This window comes from Trachemys scripta, chromosome 6 (genome assembly GCF_013100865.1).
Source record: "Trachemys scripta elegans isolate TJP31775 chromosome 6, CAS_Tse_1.0, whole genome shotgun sequence".
Classification (NCBI taxonomy): Eukaryota; Metazoa; Chordata; order Testudines; family Emydidae; genus Trachemys; species Trachemys scripta.
The window spans coordinates 122,788,950-122,813,062 of record NC_048303.1 but is presented as its reverse complement, the minus strand read 5'-3'; the positions used below and the strand labels follow the sequence as shown (position 1 = coordinate 122,813,062).

The 24,113-nt window shown below is 41.3% G+C and overlaps 1 protein-coding gene across 3 annotated transcripts; it reads right to left on the bottom strand.

Moving 5' to 3' along the window:
* Positions 1-476: 476 nt before the first annotated feature.
* On the bottom strand, positions 477-23,855 carry LOC117879541 (S-adenosylmethionine synthase-like; the record flags this gene model as incomplete). 3 transcript variants are annotated; one of them, XM_034774793.1, is given in 8 exon segments in its annotated part: positions 477-610; positions 6,698-6,880; positions 8,221-8,340; positions 11,729-11,872; positions 12,617-12,729; positions 13,677-13,799; positions 19,655-19,732; positions 23,347-23,855. In XM_034774793.1, coding segments are annotated over 8 exon segments (968 nt in total), but the record flags the coding sequence as incomplete, so codon positions are not given.
* Positions 23,856-24,113: the final 258 nt, after the last annotated feature.

The window sequence follows — 24,113 nt, the reverse complement described above, 5'->3', positions numbered from 1 at the left end:
CGCCAGCAACAGCGCAGAAGTAAGGGCGGCCGCATAGTATGAACACATCTGCAAAATCTGCTAGTTATGATGTGACCAACCCATGAAAAATGTTTCATTTCCCCGTGATTTAAGTAGACCCCTAGTTATAATCATGTGTAAGCTTAGATGTGTGGCCACAAATTGTACCAGAACTAAACAGCATTATCACCTTCTTACGAGCTTGGTAAAAATATGTAGTATAGACAAGTTTTATGGGCAGGATGTTTTAAACCATTCTACAGGGAGGACCCCACTTGAGGACTGGTTTTAGGCCTCCGAGTGGAGCAGTTTGTGTAGGGGAGGACACAAAGATGGCGCTAAAGGGTATTTTAATGATTATAAATTGTTTCAGAGTCAGGAGCACAGGAGCCAAACACTTGAATTTAAATTGTTCAACTGTCTATTATACTAGAGTGAACTGTCAATGTGTGTAAGTTCTTCAATGGGAGACAAACCTTATAATGACTCCAAGGCGTAGATCAAAGTTTTTCTGTACAATTTCAAGCAGCTCTTCTTCTGATCTATCTGAAGTGCCGTAGTGGAATACGGAAATGGCGAGAGGGTGGCTCAGACCAATAGCATAAGACAGCTGTAGGATACATACATCAAACCAAGTTAGAAATTGCAGTTCAATTCAGCACCCTTCTGCTTTACAAAAATAGACACCTATCTAGTTTTAAGATTCCCTGCAGTACAGATAAGGTATTTCCTTCAGGACCTGTTTTTAGTATTCCATTACGGCATGCTCCTGCTGTATTGTGGTCTGGAACCTTCCCCCAGTCAAAACAGCGAGTATTGGGCCAGTGTCCATAGGAACCACCATCTTACACTGAAAATACGCCATACTCAGGAACTAGGACTTGGAAGGGGCTCTACCATGGGGGAAATGGGAGCGCCTTTCTGCTTCCTTATGATGTATAAGTGAAGCTGGGAAGATTTGTTGTTTCTGTTTGTTTACATTAGAAATTTAACTCAACTATCCTGTTTGATTGGAAGACTATGCTTGACTGGGCAAATATCTGACAGAAATGCTATTCAGGTGAAACCAGAACAATTAAGAGGGGAAGTGTTTTCTACTCAGCCTATCAGAATCCTTCTGACTGGATAACTGAACTCAAACACTTCCAAGGACAGCCCTTCTGCTGAAGAGTCAACACCTCCTTCCCCTGTTCAATCAAGGGCCCAGAGAGCTCAAAACTCAACTCCCTGGGTCCCAAGAGGAAAACCACCAATAAAGCAGGAAAATGATCTGGAGAAAGGGGTAAAAAGTGAGGTGGCAAAGTTTGCAGATGATACTAAACTGCTCAAGATAGTTAGGACCAAAGCAGACTGTGAAGAACTTCAAAAAGATCTCACAAAACTAAGTGACTGGGCAACAAAATGGCAAATGAAATATAATGTGGATAAATGTAAAGTAATGCACATTGGAAAAAATAACCCCAACTATACATACAATATGATGGGGGCTAATTTAGCTACAACAAATCAGGAAAAAGATCTTGGAGTCATCGTGGATAGTTCTCTGAAGATGTCCACACAGCGTGCAGAGGCGGTCAAAAAAGCAAACAGGATGTTAGGGATCATTAAAAAGGGGATAGAGAATAAGACAGAGAATATCTTATTGCCCTTATATAAATCGATGGTATGCCCACATCTTGAATACTGCATACAGATGTGGTCTCCTCATCTCAAAAAAGATATACTGGCACTAGAAAAGGTTCAGAGAAGGACAACTAAAATGATTAGGGGTTTGGAACAGGTCCCATATGAGGAGAGATTAAAGAGGCTAGGACTTTTCAGCTTGGAAAAGAGGAGACTAAGGGGGGATATGATAGAGGTATATAAAATCATGAGTGATGGGAAAAAGTAGATAAGGAAAAGTTATTTACTTATTCCCATAATACAAGAACTAAGGGTCACCAAATGAAATTAATAGGCAGCAGGTTTAAAACAAATAAAAGGAAGTTCTTCTTCACACAACACACAGTCAACTTGTGGAACTCCTTGCCTGAGGAGGTTGTGAAGGCTAGGACTATAACAGCGTTTAAAAGAGAACTGGATAAATTCATGGAGGTTAAGTCCATTAATGGCTATTAGCCAGGATGGGCAAGGATGGTGTCCCTAGCCTCTGTTTGTCAGAAGCTGGGAAATGGGCAACTGGGGATGGATCTGTTGATGATTACCTGTTTGGTTCATTCCCTCAGAAGCACCTGGCATTGGCCACTGTCAGAAGACAGGATACTGGGCTAGATGGACCTTTGGTCTGACCCAGTATGGCCGTTCTTATGTAAAAACTGATTTGACAATCCTGATATTTCATAAGTAAAAAAGCAAGGCAAAAGGGAAACCTTGAGTTTGGCAATTTCTCACTTTTGGTGCTTTACTTTCCCATGATAACATTGTTTGATTGCAACCTACAAAACTATTAGATCTTTGTACACCTATATCATTGCACCTTTATGTATTCCTGTACATGGAATTTCTGTCTAGCATGAGCCTTCTGTCATGCTATGTGTCTGCGATGCACCGGTTGCAGCTATTGTGTCTGGAATTATGGGATAGTTGTCACAGACAGAATAGTTAAGTGTACTTTGTCTCTATACATTGCACTGATTTTCCAGAAAAGTTGGTTAGCATGGAAATAATTTCCAGAGCAGAGACAGTTCAGCAGGCAGAGACTCTTACTACAACACTCAACAGCCCCATGACAGTGATAACACTCATTTCAGTGTCTATTGATAATTTCCTTCCTCTGATTGACTGTTTGCACCAACCACTACTTCACAAGACCTTAGCTGCCAGTTGTACTTCTGTGCTCTTCTCCATCCTCTCGCCTCATCACCATCCCTTACCTCTACTGTTAATATCGGCTGTCGCCCTAGTTTCCAATGTATTAATCCCCTCTTGCCTCTCCTCCTTCCCGGACGCCTGCCTCATTGAGGGTGGCCTTTTCAAACGCACGTAGCATTGGCCTTCTGCACTCCCACTAAAGTCAAGAATGTTAGGCCAATGCTGCATTCTTTCCCCTCTCTTCACCCCTTACCTATCATGTGTGTAACAATGCCTAGCACAACAGGGCCCTGTCCCTAATTGGGACCTCTAGATGCTGTGTCATTATTAGTCATTATCAGGTCATTGCAGGAACCAAGGGTGCTATGAAACCTCAGCTCAAGAGCTTAACTGTGGAACAGCTCTGCCCTCTAATGTATATGAGGATGTAGTGTGCTGAATGAAAGCTGATACACAGCAGTCACCCAGTACAATTATGCATACTTGCTAGTATTGCATGCTGCCTAGACAATCATCATGTTTTGTATTAGTTTTGGGCCCAGTCATGGCCTTATAGGGGTTTGAGCATTGGCCTGCTAAACCCAGGGTTGTGAGTTCAATCCTTGAGGGGGCCACTTCAGGATCTGGGGCAAAATCAGTGCTTGGTCCTGCTGGTGAAGGCAGGGGGCTGGACTCAATGACCTTTTAAGGTCCCTTCCAGTTCTAGGAGATAGGATAGCTCCATTAATTAATTAATTAATTTATCTGTATGAGGGTCAGGCAACTCAACAGAGCACCACCCAAAAGCTACAGGCCCCAAGGATTCATGCATAAGGAAGGAAAACAGAATTTAATGTAACTGTACAGAAACGAGGCAAGGCATGCAAGGTGTAGGGAATGAGACCAAGCTCTTGCCTCTGAGTGCATATATTTTTCTCTGCACTCATTCAACTCTTGTCTCCTCCATATAACAATGCAGTGTTACTACTGCAATAGAGTTCTATTGTATAAAAAACACCTTTGAAGTGATGATTGCGACGTCAAGCATGTAGAAGTTAGGAAATGCCCAAGCAACCTTAATTCGGCCCCCCTGGACACATGCATTATGATACTCTTTAATTCCATGATCACTTACGATTTTTCCCCCAGGACCCCTGCACAGGATGGATGGCGCTCACTTAGTGAATAATCTTTTGTCCTCATCTTTCTATGTACGCTCGCCTCCCCATTCCCCCTCCCCGCATTATTTATTGCTAAGGTTAAGATTTTGTCATGGTTATTTTTAGTAAAAGTCAGGGACAGGTCACGGGCAATGAACAAAAAATCATAGAAGCCCATGACCTGTCTCTGACTTTTGCTAAAAATAACCAAGACAAAATTTGGGAGAGGGGGAGGGGGAAGGAGAACCGAAGCCCAAACAGGGGGGGATGAGAGCCTAGACCCACTGCAAAAGGGGGGGTCCAACACCCATTGTCAGTGGTGACTGGGAGCTGCAGGGGGCCTCCTCCACCACCTGTAGCAGCAGAGAGTTCCAGGGTCCCCCCGCCACCCTTGGTAACTCAGAGCTCCAGGGCCCCCATCGGCTGACCACGCCGAGGCTGGAAAATGTTACAAAGGTCTCAGAAAGTCACGTAATCCATGACTTCCATGACATAATCTTACATTTATTTATGGTCCGCCCTCCAAAGCCTGCACTAGTTACACAATCATAAGTTTACTCGCTGAGTGCTTCACCAACATAAATACATTTATCTTCACAGAAGAGAAACTGGGATGGATTAAGGCCAACATTTTCAATGTTTACTAATGTTGGGAACCCAGCTACAGATGCTTAAGGGCTAATTTTTCAGAGCAGAGCTCCCATTGACTTCCGTTGCAGTAGTAGATTCTTAAGTGGGGCAATCAAGAAACGCGGAAGATAATTAGTGGCCACCTGTGAATGGTTTGGTTGAAGTGAGTTGCCCAGCACCACAGGAATTCTTTAGAGGGGCAGGGACAGAATCCAGTTCTTCAGGACAGCATTAGACTGTCTTTGCCATAAGACCATCTTTCCTCTGCCAGTAATTCTTTACCTCATTCACTACATATCTTCCAACTTCTGAAGCAAATGAGCCCACAATCCTAAGGACAAAAGCCTTATTCATTACTCAGCCTGATTAATTTCCTAAACACCATCTATCCTTTGTACTGATGGAGCTAGGGGGTCCAGTGGAAAATATTTAAATTAAAAGTTGGTCCAATAAAAGATATTACTTCATCCACCCTGTCTCCCCAATATCCTGGGGCTAACACAGCTACAACAACACTGCAAACACGATCACACAATATCATAATCAAGCATATGACCAAGGAAACTAAATAAGGTTGCACAGGCAGCCTTCATTCTGGCATTTCCTAATTTTGGAATGCTTGACTTTGCAACCTTAACATTCTTTTCATGTCATTTTGGGGATGTAATTTTGTATTTTCATAAAAAGCAATCTGAAAAAAACAAATTTTTATCATGGGGAGCCATATTGACTCTCACATGGGTCATGAGCAGGGCTGAGACATTCAGACTTTTGCCTTTTGAGGTAATGAGTAGAGAAGCACAGCCTAGTAGTCCTGTGTGGATCAGCCACTGGAAGGTGGGGGGCAAGGAAGAGACATTGTACCAGTGGGATTCACAGTTATTTGCTAGAGAATCAGCAATCCTGGGTTCAGTTACAGGTTCTGGGGGTAGGATGTTCTCTCTAGTGATCAGACTCTGTCGCTGTGCCCCCAACGTGTTGACTGTCCCCCTTTTCTTCAGCTCCTGTTCCAGACCTGGTTTTCTACTATTTCAACCCCCATCTCACAGCTTTTGTTGCTTTTTTGTTGGGCAATCAAGAAACGTGGAAGATAATTAGTGGCCACCTGTGAATGGTTTGGTTGAAGTGAGTTGCCCAGCACCACAGGAATTCTTTAGAGGGGCAGGGACAGAATCCAGTTCTTCAGGACAGCATTAGACTGTCTTTGCCATAAGACCATCTCTCTAGTGATCAGACTCTGTCGCTGTGCCCCCAACGTGTTGACTGTCCCCCTTTTCTTCAGCTCCTGTTCCAGACCTGGTTTTCTACTATTTCAACCCCCATCTCACAGCTTTTGTTGCTTTCAGCCTTCCTCTCCTCCCTCTGCTTTTCATCCTTTTGCACTGTAATCAGGCTGCCTCCCTCAAGCTTTCCGGGTGGCAGTAGGGGGCATTAAGAACATAGAAAGAGGGTCTCCTTGCTCAGTTCCAATACCTGCCACCACAGCGGTCTCCAGCAGCCAAGAAAAGCCATTGCAAGCTAAATCCTGCTCAGCCACCATGGCCCTGGAATGGAGCAAGCTCGGGCACGGGGGATGGCACATATACAGTCCAGTCAGCATGCAGGAGCTATGTGGGGATAGAGCATGCTCAGTGCAGATGGAATCCTCATAAAATGTAGCTGCCAGCCTCCAACATCTCTACTGAGGATGTGCAAACTGATTTTTCACAGGCTTGTAACTTGTCCAAATTTGGGTTTTCATGGGAACCACAGGAGGCACACTGACACGAGGGTGACCCCCTGCAAATTTCAAGCCCTTTCTCCAAATCACTGAGGTGCCAGAGCTTCTTGTTAAAGCTAAGCATTTAAAATGGGCCAAACAGCATTCTTCTTCACCCTCATTCTTGGCAATAACTGAACATTTTTTGCTGAAACTTGCCCAAAAAATTCAGTCTGAAACCTACCCCCAGAATGAAAAACTTCAACCCAAATGGTTTCACTCTGGCAAAAGTAGAAGCAACTGAAAACATGGTCTCATCATTCAAAGTGTTAGGCAGCCTGAAGTATAGAGATTGCTGAGAGAACTACCTATAATGTGTTTAGTAGGGTATGCTTGCTCTTGATTTTGCCCTTCTTACCTGGATCAATACTCTTCTACAGAGACCAGCTTTCACTAGGGATTTTGCAACCCAGCGAGCGGCATATGCTGCTGAGCGATCAGCTTTGGAAGGATCTTTCCCAGAGAAAGCACCTCCACCATGGGCTCCCCAGCCTCCATAGGTATCAACAATGATCTTTCGGCCAGTCAGTCCCGCATCCCCCTGTAGGGCAAACAGTTACACGTTGACTTGACAAACCCAGGCTCTGTGTATAAATTAATTCCAACACCACTATGGATTAATTGCTTGTAATTATGTCAGAAACAAAATAAGCCCAATCAATGGGTTGCTATGCGTCTCTTTCTAGGCCGTTATTTGATGTAGCCTACGTGGGTAAGGTGGAATTTTACGTAGGAAGTGCCACAGTTTGTACTGTAGTAACTCTCACAGATTGATATGAACACAGCCCGTTTTTGAAAGACACAGTAAAACCTATTCCCTTTGTCATTTCCCGTATCCAGCACGGATCATAATGTTGGAACTGCTGGCCACTGAACATGTTCAGTGACACGTGGTGGGATTATTCACCCTTTCAAAAGAAAAGAGGAGTGGTTTACAGTAAAACTCAACTTCACTAAATAAGGCAAAAGGCTAGTCAGGATTTGCCTTTAGTTATCTAGTGAAATCTGTACACAATTGACTAGATTGTACCTTGTAGGCACTGCCCCAGTGGGGAGCTGCACCACTCCAGCACAGGTCATGTGCCATCCAGGGGGGTGCATGAACTTCAACCCCCTGTTTAAGAGGTGCACATAGTTCCCACCTATGTAGCAAGATGCCTGGAGAAAAGGGGGAAGGAACATTGACATTATTTACTCCCCAACCCCTCTGGGGAATTGTTATCACTGCGGGGAGTATCTCTATGGCAGTCCGGTACTCACTTGAATTTGGCCATTTGTTACATCACTTGTATAAGGTAGGGAAGAGGTTTTTTATTTTCTTCTCCCTAGTGCATGCCCATGTAAGGGCCAACCAAAATCTTGCTCAGTGTGGGTAACTGAAACACTGAACTAATTCCAGGTTCTGATGTACGGTGAGGATTAATACATTGTGTCTCAATCTTAAATTGCATAGCCATCCAGATAGAGTAATTTGTATGGTTAATGCTAAGTGCTAAGCATTATAGATATTGTGAAATCAACTCAAGTGCTTCGAGTCCAGAATTTTAGCAAGTAATTTAAGAGCCTGTTTGTTTAACATAATGTTCAACTTTCTGTAATGATTGAAGTATATTTTGTCATTGATAAAGATTCAAGAATCTCTACATATCCACTCTTGATTGGCCAAACAATTATAGGATCAGTTTGGATGCCAGCTTCCTCACATCCTCCTGATGACTGAGTATAAGCAGAAGTGACCACATTTCCTTAAAAATGTAGTTGAGACTTGTATTGTTTCACTAAAACAGTACATTTAATTGTTTTGAGAGAGAACATTTAGAAAGGACATTGCAGAATGTAATATCAGTCTATTTATATTAAAAATCTTTCAAAGTACCATACCTTAGGACCACCTTCTATAAACACTTCACTCGGAAGGAGATGATAGATTGTGTTCTCATCTAGATATTTTGCTGGAATAACTTCTTTGACAACTTTTTCCATTAGTTCTTTCCGCATTTGTTGTACAGACATATCGGGTGCATGATGTACAGAGATCACCAATGTGTGTACACGGATGGGCTCCACTGCTCCATCCTTTTCCTTGTATTCCATTGTGACCTGAAAATCAGCCATGGAAATTCAAATCCAATATTCCCTGACCAGGAGGGGCATCAAACCCAAATGGACAATTAAAACAACTTCATATTTCCCTCTAATAGCAGAAGGAATAGAATTTGGTGAAATCTGATTAGAAAAAGGACTAGATGCTAGATTATTACTGGTGATGCTGAAAAACGATTGATGGAAATACAGACCTCAAAGAGGCCAAAAATAACCACTATCTAATTAAAATAAAGAAGGACCACTTCAAAAGCATATGCTCATCTCTAGTTGGCTACAGAGAAACAAAGTAATTATAATGAAAAACAAGAGCTTGAGATCCCAGCCAACAAGCATTAAGGTCATTCATAGATGGGGCAGGCTAAAGTGTGAAGGGAAAGGAACTTAAAATACTGAAGCTCCAGCTATGGTTAAATTACCCTTTTTGGAAGAAGTTAATTCTAAACATCAAACTGCAGGAGGTGCTGTACACCAGCATTTCACACTGAAGTTAAACCAAGTTGCAAATGCTTAGCGACCTCTTGGAATTTTGCCTACATGTCTGCTTTGCCTTACTTCCACTGCTTCTTCCTAGTTACAGTTTGTAGACTCTAATCATTGGTGATATATGGCAGTGATCAGTGTGACCCGATTCAAATTTAGGGGTAGGTGCTGGAGTTCGTGGCTACTGACTCCTGCCTTATGACAGTGGAATAAGACTTGGGCTATCGATTAATCGCAGTTAACTCATGCGATTAACTCAAAAAAATTAATTGCAATTAAAAAAATTAATCGTGTTTAATCGCAGTTTTAACCCCACTGTTAAACAACAGAATACCAACTGAAATTTATTAACTATTTTTGGATGTTTTTCTACATTTTCAAACATGTTGATTTAAATTACAACACAGAATACAAAGTGTACGGTGCTCACTTTATATTATTATTTTTATTACAAATATTTTCACCGGAAAAATGATAACCAAAGAAATAATATTTTTCAATTAACCTCATACAAGTACTGTAGTGCAATCTCTTTATCATGAAAGTGCAACTTACAAATGTAGATTTTTTTGTTACATAACTGCACTCAAAAACAAAATAATGTGAAACTTTAGAGCCTACAAGTCCACTCAGTTCTACTTCTTATTCAGTCAATCGCTAAGACAAACAAGTTTTGTTTACATTTACGGGAGATAATGCTGCCGACTTCTTATTTACAATGTCACCTGAAAGTGAGAACAGGCGTTCGCATGGCACTTTTGTAGCGGGCGGTGTAAGGTATTTACGTGCCAGATATGTTAAACATTTGTATGCTCCTTCATGCTTCGGCTATCATTCCAGAGGACATGCTTCCATGCTGATGATGCTCGTTAAAAAAATAACAGGTTAATAAAATTTTGACTGAACTCCTTGGGGGAGAATAGTATGTCTCTGGCTCCGTTTTACCCACATTCTGCCATATATTTCATATTATAGCAGTCTTGGATGACCCAGCACATGTTGTTCGTTTTAAGAACACTTTCACTGCAGATTCGACAAAACAAAAAGAAGGTACCAATGGGAGATTTCTAAATATAGCTACAGCACTCAACCCAAGGTTTAAGAATCTGAAGTGCCTTCCAAGATCTGAGAGGGACGAGGTGTAGAGCATGCTTTCAGAAGTCTTAAAAGAGCAACACTCCGATGCAGAAACTACGCAACTCAAACCACCAAAAAAAAAAAAAATCAACCTTCTGCTGGTGGCATCTGACTCAGATGATGAAAGTGAATTTGCGTTGGTCTGCACTGCTTTGGATCATTATCGAGCAGAACCCATCATCAGCACAGACGCACGTCCTCTGGAATGGTGGTTGAAGCATGAAGGGACATATGAATCTTTAGCGCATCTGGCACGTAAATACCTTGCGACGCTGGCTACAACAGTGCCATGAGAACGCCTGTTCTCACTTTCAGGTGACATTGTAAACAAGAAGTGGGAAGCATTATTTCCTGCAAATGTAGGCAAACTTGTTTGTCATAGCGATTGGCTGAACAAGAAGTAGGACTGAGTGGACTTGTAGGCTTTAAAGTTTTACATTGTTTTATTTTTGAATGCAGGGGTTTTTGTACATAATTCTACGTTTGTAAGTTCAACTTTCATGATAAAGAGCTTGCAATAAAAAAGAAATATAAAGTGAGCGCTGTACACTTTGTATTCTGTGTTGTAATTGAACTCAGTATATTTCAAAATGTAGAAAAGATCCAAAAATATTTAAATAAATGGTATCCTATTATTAACAGTACGATTATTTGTGCAATTAATCGCAATTAATGTTTTTAATCGCTTGACAGCCCTAAATAAGACATTAGTGAAACCCTGACCTAAGTCAGGTGATTGCTCAGGAAATAAAGAACAGTCTCTTACCAAAATTCCTTTGTCATCTATTACCTGCATCCTTCCCTTACCTGCGGTTTGCATGTATATGAGTGCCTACATGCCAACACTTTCTCATAACAAGAAAGAAACCTGCCAAACCAATTTTTGGATTGATTCAAGTGCTAAAAGGTCATGTTTCCATATGATTTTCTTAACCTTTGACAACAATACACCCCCAGTAATATCCCAAAGTGCAATAGTACAATGCAACTTAACTCACCACCAATGAGCCAGTGAAGTTAAACATAATCTGCCCTCTCCTCCAACAATTCCCCATACTTCCGATTCCCACCCCCCTTCAGTTCTCCTCTGCCTTGTGAGAACATATGTATGTTAACTGTCTGACTAGGGAGAAAATGTAACTCTAACCACTCAGTTAGCAAACCCACTCATGACAGTACCGGAAGGCTAAGGGGATGACTAACCAGATATGCAGCCTCTTACTTCTAGGTCATTGCTTCAAATGTAGCCTGTGGCAGCACTGACTAAAAGATCTGGGGGCCTGAGAGAAGTAAGTGGGTTGTCCCAGTCCAGTTGCCTCCCAAAACGTGTCCATACCACAAAAAGCACCATCCTAGCTGGTACTAACTGATCATGTTAGTGTCCAAGGAGACAGATATGTTCCTCTCACTCCTTATGTGGGTCCCAAGAGTCATGACTGAGGCACTGGCAGGACAGTGTGGACCAGGCCATCTGTGCAGTGGATATGAAAATGCCATCTCCTGGCCTGTCTAATCTAATCCATTCAAGCACACAGAATTCATGCCTCTGCCACACCAGCTGTTCCTTCATTTCTTGAAGAATGTGAATCAGGTCTAAAATCAATTGTGCAAGTTAAGGGGCAGAGCCCTTTTAAAATCTGATTTATAATCGCTATTATTTACTAACCTGCGTTTTCCCATCTGGTCTAATCCAGGCCCATGTTCCATTCCTCTCCAGGGCTTTAATCTTTGCATTAAGTTTGTGTGCAAGTAGGATTGTTAAAGGCATGCATTCTTCAGTTTCATCAGTGGCATAACCAAACATCAAACCCTGCATTGAGGCAATAGAAAAGAAAACATAATTCCAAGGCACTTATTTCCATTTTCTGTTCATGGGAAGAGGCATCTGTGACATGGAGTCTGGGTGCAGTGTCACTTGCTTCTTTACACATACACCACCCTTGAAATCAAACAGCCGACCAGTGTAATCCCTTCTTCCAGGAATCTCAGACCAACAGCATTGCCTGGTTCCCAAGAAATAACTCCTTCTCATCAAGAACCCACTCTAATCAGAGACCACGAAAGCTTATGCTCAAATAAATTTGTTAGTCTCTAAGGTGCCACAAGTACTCCTGTTCTTTTTGCGGATACAGACTAACACGGCTGCTACTCTGAAACCAAGAAAAAGAACTAACTCCTGTTGTTTGCACAGCTCCATCCCCCTCCCCCAAAGCTACCTGTACACACAACCATCCATAACCCAAAACACCATAGCATGTCCTTTTAAGAATCAAAATTTGCTCACACTAAGACCTTGAAAGACTAACAGCGCCACCTGATGACACCTGCCATAACAAAAAGTTTAATTGTAGCTTTAGCCTTTAGAGTCATTGGATATGTGCGGGCAGCACTTGTTGAAACCAATACGTGCCAGGTTTTCTTGGCCTTGTTATTAATCATGTACACAATATTTAGTTCAAACCCACATGCTTTAATTATCTACCATGTATACTGTATAGTTTTTTTTTTAATGTATATTGGACTGGGCTCTAAATGTTTAAAATAAAGACTTTACCTGGTCCCCAGCTCCAATGTCATCTTCACTCTTGCCATGGGAGACAGCATGTTTGATTTCTTCACACTGTTGTTCTAGAGCTACCAGCACTGTACAAGTCTTATAGTCTAATCCTGGTGAAGAGAAGTGGAAGCGAATGATACCACAATATTCTTCTTTTGTTTGTTTTCAGAAATAAGTCAGCTATAAAAGCGTTACTTCACGGATAGGTCAAAAAAGGTTGGCTGAAGATTTGAGGTATTTGGGTTACAAACACAAAGTGTAGGAATTAACCTTATGCCAGCAGCTTGGCTTTGTCTACCTCCAGTGGGTAGGCCATGTATAAATACTTGCACATTACAGTCCCCAAGCTATTCTGGTCGTTTAGGCTAATTAGTAGAAGCTCATGCTTTTCATGAGGTGTCAGATTCTATCCCATAGGTCACGCAACCAGAGACATTGTCCATGTTCTGTTATTGGTGGACAAATGCCCACGCCTAAAGTCATTTAAGTAGGAAAGTTTGAAGACTGTTGTGAAAGGAAGCAGGGCTTTCATTCATTGTCTCTTGTAAAGGGCACTTAATGAAACTAGACAAAAGTATATTTGAGACGAATTCAGGGAAATGCTGACATAGAATAGTCACGTAGGGGATTCACTGCTGCAGGAACCCCTTGTAGCAATTACATTAGTAGGAATACTGAAGAATTCCCTTGTGCATGAACTTTAAGTCTCAAAGTTTACTCAAACCTAAATACAAGGAAGACCAGTTCTCCTGTTTTTATAATAAGCCATTTGCCTGCAGACAAGTCATATTCCATCCCTAACCATCCTGTCATTTGTGTAAGCTCCAACTCCGCTACTTCATTGGGAATGGTGGGGGTTCAGCACTTCTAACACGCAATTTCTGAGTGACATGTCGACTCAAAGCCACATCCAATACACATCCATATTATATTATCTTTTTTCCTCCTGCAGGATCAGAGTCATCCATGATGTTATTTCACTGAGGACTGTTACGGAGGAATTTGACAGCACGTAATCAGAACTGACCATGAACCAGGAAGCAAGTACATAACTCACCTTTTGAAGAGTCATCATAGCCTATCCTCTTGAGGGTCTCTCGCACAATTTGCTGGTAATCCACTACAGCTTTGGACGTGATCTCTCCACAGAGCAAGATCATCCCCGTTTTGGCCACACATTCTGTAGAGTTGAAATAACATCACAGTAGTATGAAAGTTCTCGCTATGTGTATAGGCTTTTGAAAGAGTATTTGGTCCTAGAAGCAACTGTGTAGTACAGTTTGAGGCTGATTGGACGGAACACGTTGTGGAATTGCTTCAGTCTTAAATAAATAAGTCTTAAATTTGGCCTAATTTTTAAAACTGTCTTGATACCAATCACAGACTCTTGTCCTTTGCAACAGCGTGGGATGGATCCTCCTGTCTACTCCAGTTGCTTTATACTGTTCTAGCCACCTGAGATTCCCTTAGTGAATTTCCCTGGTGGTGCAAAGCCAGCAAGACAGCTCCTCCTGGCCCTGGACATGGGGAGAGTTCTCAGTAAAGAGGGAGCATCATCAGAATGGCTCTGTACTCCATCAAGTGCCAGTTGCCATGACGTCTGGCTGTCCAGCAGACCAAGGAGGCAATTTATAGCACTTTGAAGTGTGACCCTGTGACTGTTCCCTTCCAATTGCCTGTTGCACCCACTTGATGCCTCTTATCTTGGTTTAGATTATAAACTTTGGGGGCAGGAATAATCTTAGGCCCAGATTTCTAATGGTATTTAGCCATTGCTGCACAGAATGTTGCAACACCTAGACATTTAGGAGCCAAAATGCCATTGACAGTCTATGGGAATTGGGCTCCCAAGTGCTTAAATCCCTTTTGAAAAGAGGATTTAGGCTCCTAAATCAGTTAGACATTGTAGCGCTGATTGCAGCAACACCTAAATACCTTTAAAAATCTGGACCTTAGTGTCTACAGTGGCAAGGCAGCAAGCTCAGATTTTAAGTGAGACCCCGCCAGGTGCTACTACAATACAGTCTCTCAATTTACAGTACGCACAACAAAGTGGCTGTCCTGAGCTGCAGGCACCTTTGTCTAAAGTTAAAACACAATCAAATGAAAGCCAGCAGCTGCTCCTTGCCCTCAAAACAAAAAACCAACCAACCAAAATCATTGAGTCCAAACAATACCTCTGCCCACAGACCATTAATGCTTATTGGGTGTGGGGCTGCATACCACCTATGCTAAATCCAAGGTGGGTCACAACCTGCTATCAGAAATGTCCGAGGCACCCCTGTACTCACACCCTTTGCACTACTGCAATAATAAGTGTACAAAATAAGCCTTGTGAGGTACATGAAAGCTAGTAAGATGCTGATTATTAATATCATTGCAAAATGCATGTGTTAACGTTATATGTGCAATTATGAATTCCCTCAGTATGATGTTACTGGAACATGTTTACAGCCAGACAGCCTAGCCCAGGTGATACACAGGTCTGTCCTAGACAAAGAAATGTGGGTTTACCTTAATTTCCATATTAGCAATACACAGAGCCATCAAGCTAAAGCAGTGGGGTTTATTCTGATCCTGAACTGGAGAGACAGAGAATTAACATGGCTCCTACACCTAGGGTGACCAGATAGCAAGTGTGAAAAACCGGGACGGGGGTGGAGCGTAATAGGAGTCTATAGAAGAAAAAGCCCCAAATATCGGGACTGTCCCTATAAAATCAGGATATCTGGTCACCCTACCTGCACCCCAGAGAGACATAGGAGACTGAATTCCCAGGAGGCCTTTCTGACTTGTAAGACTCAGGGCTGGTCTATACTGGGGGGAGGAGGGGAGGATCGATCCAAGATATGCAACTTCAGCTACGCGAATAGCGTAGCTGAAGTCGAAGTATCTTGGATCGAATTACCTGGGGTCCAGACAGCGTGGGATCGACGGCCGCGGCTCCCCCATTGACTGTGCTACCGCCGCTCGCTCTGGTGGAGTCCCAGAGTCAACGGTGAGTGCGTTCGGGGATCGATATATCGCATCTTAACGAGACGCGATATATCGATCCCGGATAAATCGATTGCTACCCACCGATACGGCGGATAGTGAAGACGTACCCTAAGACATCCCTTCAGGGATATAAGGAACAGAGAGAGATTCCATCTTTATCCTTTACCTCAGGAGACAAAGAAACCACATGACTTGATCTCTCTGAGTCCTGGCCAGCAAAAGCTGGAAAGGCGACTGTGGATGAGAGAAACTGCCTTGAACAAAGACTGTGTATCTTGCTAGATTAAGTTTTAGACTTTTAGATTTGTATTTTCACTTTTATTTGCATGTAACCAGCTCTACCTTTATCTTGTTTATTTGGTATCACTTAATCCATGTTCTTTGGTTAATAAACTTGCTTTGCTTTCATTATAAATCATCAGTGCTGTGTAAGTTCAGTAAAGTGTGTGCTTCTAGCAAGCTAGCAAGTTGGAGTGTTTTACTGTCTCTGTAGAGGCAGCAAACACCACTTTCTCTATGAGGATCTCTGCAGTGGGACAATTTCGGGGTGAATTCAGGGCTGGAAAGATACTAAGGTCAGTCTGCAAGGAGTAATCAGTTTGGGCAAAACCAGGGTGAAGCTGTGATGGGATACCTGGGGTACAACCTGGAACTGTGGGACCGTGCCCCTTAACTCTCCAGCCTGGGCTGTCTCTTTCAATGCTTTGTTAGTGACTAGCAGCAAACCTCTTCAGGTGCTGTGGTTACTTAGTTAAAAACATGCAGGGAAACGCCCAGCTAAATTACATGAATGCTCTCTAAGCCACTCACGAACCGTACACAGAGAAACACCAGCAAATTCCCCCAGCCTTGCACCCCAGAAATGTACTGTTTTACACTGCTCAAGACCTTCTCTTGAACAATGCAGGTTCATTAATTAGTTTGCCACTTCATCAAAGAATAGTGGATGTGCACCAGTCTTTGTAATCTGAGCAAATTCCCCATGAATTTAGACAAACTCACTGGTAAAGATAAAACATTAAAATAAGTTCATTAACTACAGAAAGACATATTTTAAGTGAGTATAAGTGGTAGGCATAACGGTCAAAGACAGTTACCTAAGAAATAAAAAGTAAAATCACAGTCTAAATCCTAAACTCTATTAGACTAAGGAGGATTTGAATCAAACAGCTTTTCCCAGCCCACAGGATGTCGCAAGCAGGTTACATATCTTAATACACAAGCTGAATTTCCTTCTCAGTTTGAAGTCTTTGTCTTCCCATCATTATTGTTGCCTTCAGTGTAGGTGGGGGAGGAGAGAAGTAGTCTCATGATGCCACTGTCCCTTATTTTATACTCTTTATTCACGTCCCAGGAAAGATACTGGCCCAGACATGTCCTGATGGTCCTAGCTGAGTCATAGAGTTGAGCAATCCCCATTGTGTGGTGCTTGCGCAACTGTCTCTTACAGAATTGTAAATCTCTTCTTTACAATTCCCCTGCTGGTCAATGGCTTGTGATGGTCACATACTGCCCATTTGGGTGTGGGTCACCTCCTTTGTTGCCACCAGAGAACTAGCAGTGGGCGATTCCCAGACTCAAGGTAGATGGTGACCAAATCCCTTAGTGGCCTGGATGAATCCAAAAACGTCAGAGGTTTTGCACAATTGTATCAGAGGTGTTGTCTACACAGATGTTTCAGACTCCCAAGGAGAGTCTTGTGAACTTCAGTTTCAGACAGTATCTCTTGGATTCTCTGGGAAGCCTTAGCTGTCTAGAGGTTTATAGATTAGCAGCACACTCCAGTGATTCTCATCTCTGATTTCTGATTAAATGGATGCCCTAAAATGATTTTGATTCAAGTGAGATTTTGCTGCACTTGAACCTAGAAAAAAATAGTAGAATAGCTACTCCATCTCCTGAGCTATCCTCCTTCAATCTGTGGCAGCATCTTCAGTCTGGATTTACTGCTACCACCATGTCATCAGTACTTTGATGAGGCAGATGTCTGTCTCAGATTAAGGTGGTGCTGGAAGACAATTTCAGAGCCCATTTGCAAAAAGAACTGGTTCATGAAACTTCATGGAAAGTGAAATTTCACTCCATTATCCCTACACTGAGCCCAGTAACTTGTGTTTGGCTAAGGCATATCTTCCAGAAAGGCACCCAGTCTTGATTTGAAGACATCAAGAGATGGAGAATCCCAACACTGCCCTTCGTAGTTTGTTCTCATGGTTAATTACCCTCTCTGTTAAAGCACTGTGCCTTATTTCTAATTTGAATTTGTCTGGCTTCAGCTTTCAGCTACTGGTTCTTGTTATGCCTCTCTTTTCTAGATTAAAGAGCCCTGTAGTACCTGGTATTTTCTCCCTATGAAAGTACTTATATATTGTAATCAAGTCATATCTCAATCTTATTTCTGATGAGCAAAATAGATAGAGTTCCTTAAGTCTGTTCGGCATTTTCTCCAGTCCTCAGTTCACTTTGTGGCTTCTCTGCACCCTCTCCAATTTTGCAATATCCTTTTTAATTTGTTGACACCAGAACTGGATGCAGTATTCTCACATTGGTCTCACAAATGCTGTATACAGAGGTAAAATCAACTCCCAACTGAGTACTCTCCTGTTTATACCACTGCATTAGCCCCTTTTGTCACAGCATCACACTCGGGGCTCCTGTTGAGTTGCTTGTCCACTATGACCCCTGCATTCTTTTCAAAGTCACTGATGTCCAAGGTACAGTCCCTCTTCTACAGGTACGGCCTGCATTCCTTCATCCTAGATATATATCCTGGCATTTGTCTGTATTAAAACAAATTATGTTTGAGTGGGCCCAGCTTACCAAGGGATCCAGATCAATCTATATGACTACCCTGGCCTCCTCATTATTTACCGCTTGGTCAGTCTTCATGTTACCTACAAATTTAATCGGCAGTGATTTTATACTTACTTCTAGATCACTGATTCAAAGTTTGAATAGCCTCACGTCTAGAATAGATGCAGAACCCCTCAAGAAACAAACCCATTCACAAACTCCTCTTTGACAACTACTTTGAGATATGTCAGTTAGCCAGTTTTTAATCCACATCATGTATGCTCTATTGATACTGTATAATGCTAACGTTGAATTAGAATATCATGCAGCACTATGTCAAATGTCTGATAAAAAAACCCACTACATTTATTACATCCACAAAGTTACCTTTATCAACCAAACTTGTAATCTCAAAGAATAAAACAAGACTTATTTTCCATAAAACCACATTGACTAGCACTAATTATACTGCTATCCTTTAATTGTTCACTGATTCCTGTATCAGCTTTTCCATTATTTTCCCCAGGATTGATGTCAGGGTAATCAACCTGAGACATCTTGGAACATCCTGCTTGCCCTTTTTGAATACTGGCACATCAGTACTCTTCCAGTCTTCTGGAATTTCCTTGGTATTCCAAGATTTATTAAGAATTAACACAATCAAGCCAGGGATCTCCTCATCCAATTCTTTTAGGACTTGTAGGTGCAAGTTATCGGGGCCTGCTGATTTTAAAATATTTATCCCTAGCAGATGTTGTCTAATGTCATCCTCAGTTACTAATAGACTGGAAAATACTTCATCATCCTCATGTGATACAAGTATATCATCATGGTTCTTTACAAAAAAAAACCAGAAATATTTATTGAACACATTCCCCCCCCCTCCCCCCCCAATATACTTCAACTCTTTATTGTCCTTAGTCCTGCCAGCTTTGGATTTTTCTCTGGTGTCTTTAGCTTCCTTTATCAAATTTCTACACTTCAGAACTTCTATTTTATATCCAGTGCTATTTCCTCCTTCTCCATTTGGTATATATTCCTTTTTTAATTTCTAACTATTGCTTTCACTTAACACTGAACCCATTTGGGCTTTTAGCCAAAAGTTGTCTTCTTTCTTGATTATGGACTCATGGCTTTTTGGCCATCTAATAAACAAATCTTTGAATGCAAAGCTATGCAAATGTAGAGTATTATTTATTTTACTCTTTTAAATTTATTTTTTCTTAATCAGAAAAAAATACTTACCACAAGCAACCTTAGCATCTGGATCAACTCTGATATGGGCATCAAGGACAGCATCGCTGATCTGATCACACATTTTATCTAGGCAAAAAGTAATATATTATTTAGTTGTTCCCTGTAATAAATATTTGTAAAACATAATACAAACATGATCTCCAGAAGTATGCCAGGTACTAAGAGCATCAAGTAGGCACCACAAAGAAGGAGATGCACAAACAGAATTTCCTTCCCAATGGAAATTAGAGTTCTAGTTTTTAAGTACCTGCCTAGATGCAAGTTTGGCAACCAAATACACAGAAATAGATTTATGCCTTTACTTTTTCCTCCCTCTCCAGTCCACAAAAGCAGACACATCCCTGCCATCTCCCAGTACCTTAGGTGCCCCAAGTTATAATGAGTCACCAGGAGGGGAAATAGCCTTCTGTTAAAACTTAGTTTCAGGGAAAAACTCCACAGCCACTGAAAAAGGTATTGAATCAAATGGTAGCTAATCTTTGGGACAAGGACTATATTTTACTTTGTACAATGTCTAGTACTCTAGGATACCCAATGCTTACTGGAGATTAACTTTTAAGCATTATCACTGTACAAATAATCTGGACAAAAAGGTGAGCTGTAACTAGATCAGAACTAGAAGAAAATGTTAAAGAAAAATACTATAATAGATTGTTTATAAATATGTAATTTATTAGAGCAGTGCATTGAGCATATGGAAAGACAGATTAGATCCAAAAATCTGTACTGTGTGTCAGCAGAGACCTGATCCAATTAAGTTTGTTGAAAATTTTATTTTCAAACTTCCATTTAATGTGAAAAACAATTCCTCTCTTTTCAGAGCTCTTCTAAGGCAAGCAAATGTGGAATTTGAAGAGAAGATAAACAGGCTGTGATGTGATTATAGCCAGGTGTTGAGGTAAGTAGGACTTAATATTCATAAGATAAAATTATTTTCTTCCTGTCTTCATCTGCAAACGGGGCAGCGATTTAAGGACATTAATTTCAACCAGAGAGTTTACGTGCCCCTAATATTTGGAGCAAAGCTAACAACTATGCACAGCAACAGTATTTTTTTCTGTGACAGTGAAGCAGTGACTTAAGATTCAGAGGATGAGCCCAACCTACACCAGGGATTTAAAGTCAGCAAGCATTTGGACTGAGTACCATGCAAACAAAGAAGTATGTATTTATGCTGAAAAAATCACAACTTGACATTTTAATGTTACTTCCGGCTTTACTTGAATTACTAGAAACATAGGGCCAGATTTTTTTGAAGTATTTAGGTGCCTAAGCATGCAGATAGATGAGCAGTGGGGTTTCTCCAAAGCACCTAGGCACCCAAAGTCCTATTGATGCTTCTGAAAAATCTCATTAGGAACCTACCTGCATCTTTAAGCATTTAAATATCTTTTAAAATCTGGGCCTTAATGCTTATCACCATTACTCAAGTTCAAATTAAGAACAGACCAAAATGAAAAGGAAGAGCACCAAGAACCTGTAAGCCACATAAATATAGTGACGCTTTGGTGTATAATTTTTATGTCAGCACTCACAGGCTTGTTATGTTGGTGCATATGAGGTACAAGTACATTTCAGTTCGGTGAACAATAGTTCTGTGGTTGAGTGAACATATTCTGTAGCTGCAACAGGAAAGTGAATTTCAGCATTTTGATCTTTTCATATTTGCTTTCCATGAATGATCTTGTGCTAGTGCTTTACCAATGCAAATACTCATGAAAAATCAAGTAAGTGTGACTGACTGTTGATCAAAGGCTAATTATTTTCCTCTGCTAGTCAGTTGTAAAACTTACAATTTGCTGTTTCCTGCAAGGAAGTGCTCGGGCGTGGACTTCTGTATCTGTTCGGAGTCTTATTCAGACTCCATGCTAGCGTACTTACTTGTAGGATCAGAACCTTTGTCAGTTACGTAAGTCAATCAGCCAGGGTGAGCTGGCGGACAAGAGATAATCGCTAAGCAGTTAATGAAGATATGACCAAGTTTGAAAATGTTGTTATCTGACATCAATATGTGAAGGTGAAATTCACTCAATGAATTATTTGCCTCTAATCTGAAGAGATGAAAGAATGTTTTCTAGCTAGCAGCAGACTTTGTTCTTCAGGATGTTAGCTATCCTAAGATGCATTCTACATTGCTATGGAATGAAACAAGACAGACAGCAAGGCCACTAAAACCTCTGGGGGGCCTCATCTTCTCCTCTCTTTAGGCAGGAGGAGAGGAGCCAAGAGAGAAAGCAGACTGTAGGGAGCAGTGTTTCATGGCTTTCTCCCCACTAGAAGTCTCCATAAACCATGTGCTTTTGTAGCTGTTCCAGCTACTTGCATGTATTGCACACCAAAAACAGCACCTGCCACATAAAGGTGCCACCCTCCGGTGGTTTCCAGGGCTCCCTTTTCCAGGCTAGAGCCCTGTGTGGCATTATTTTTTAAATCCCGCTCCCATCCTGCCCCGCAATACCCACTCCCACCTCTCCCCGCATTGTATCTTGCATTTTTATCCCGCTCCCATCTGTAAAACCCTTAGATCCCACAAATCCCACAAGAGAGACAGATTCCCCCGTTCTATTAAAAAAAAAAGTCAGTTAATATATTAATGGAATTCAGACACAATTTTTACCACAAAAGGAATAAAAACAAATCTTGCTTAAACCATGTAGAAAATACTTTAAACCCTGTTATAATAGACATCAAATCTCTTTCTAGCCCTCACTTAAATTTAAGTATTAAAAACCTTCACTACAAAAAAGGAACACTTGCTTTACATTGCTGAAATGCTATTTATGACAAACTGTCAAGAAATGTAGTGTTTTCCCACAAATGACCGCAGTCTGTTTTGCCCACCCAATCCCGCCCGCAACGAAGTACATTCTACCCTGCCTTACATTTTGTTAGAAAAGGCAGCAGACATCGTTCATGGTATTATCACAGCCTTAGCTTTGAGTTTTCTCATCCGAGTGTTTAAAAATATAATGCTGCTTTACTGCCAATCTAAGGGACCCGAGGCTCCTGTTAAAGACTCAGACTGCCTCGATAAACAGTAGGAGCCTCTCTCCCCTTAATGAGTCAAGCTCACTTAAGAAGGCTTCCAAATAAATCTGGGGGGGGCGGGGGGGAAAGCGGTGTGAAAAGCAGTTGAACTTAATAAACAGCAAGTATTGACAACATTTTGCCCTTCAACTGGAGCCCTACTAAGAGGTTAGGATTAGCCTATATGGCTCAAGGCAAGTACAGACTAGTCTTAAGGGGATCAGCATGAGGCATTCAGTAAGAGAGTGTCTGAACTACAGCTCCAATGGGCATTGCTGCTCATCACCAGTGCACTGAATAATTCAGAAGTCCTGGGGCACTGGGCAATTGCTGAAGGCATTGCTAAACTGTGAAATTCAGTAACTTCTAGTCTTCTAAGAACACCACATAGAAAATGCCTTTTTCCCCTGGTAAGTCTTGAAAATGAGATTCTATTCAATTTTGATCAAACCTATATTAATTATACTGAATGCTAAACAAAAAGAAGACAAACTTTTCCCAACAGAGAAAATTTGTTCTGAATGACTAAATATACACTGTGGCTGGTTCTTGTTTCTCTCTGCTTGGTCAGAAAGCCAAACCAGATAAAGTTGCAGAACATGTTCTTCCATGCATCTAGCTGATAAAAGGAAAGACTTGACATTTTTACTTACCAGAATGTCCTTCTGCAACAGACTCTGAGGTAAAGAGAAATATCTTCTCTTTTTTTGAAGTGTTGCTTGACATGGTTTAGTATCTTTAGAGAGTCTGTAGGCAAGGAAAATCTGCAGCAAACTAGATTTCAGAGGAAACACAGAGAGAAAGTTGTGGGGAAAAGGTTAACTTATCTACGCAAATAGCTGATGTAATTGTTTCTGTGTGGTCACTAGTCAGAAGTTCAATAGATTTAGATTGCTCCTAGAGGAAGATACAGAGAACTGCTTCTGACAACGAGGAGGGGATTTTCAAAAGCCTTTTGTGTTTGATGCTCTCTTCTCCCACTGACTTCAATGGGAGTTTTAGCAATAACTTCAATAGGAACAGAGTCAGGCCAGTGCTGGGTGCTTTGCACATCCCTATCTCAACTTTAGGTCCTATTCTTTCCTCTAAAATGGGCACAAGTGATATTAAGTGAAACATTTGGAGATTGTAAAGAGGCAGCATGCAGATTTTTTTTGTCATGTAAGCATGAGGGGAAAATAGACTTTTCTCTTTGAGCAGTATAGCGTCCAAATGTTTTTTACTTCAGTAATGAATTTTATAGAACGATATTCTATATTTGGGAGGGAAAAAACAACCTTTAAAAATTATAAACAGTTTTATTCTTTTTCTAATAACCTACAGATGGTAACTGTATTGTACCTTACCAGTATTGTATTTGACTCACTGGCTGAGTGAGAAATGAGATAATTAAAAGGTGACAATACACTAGGTTATTTTG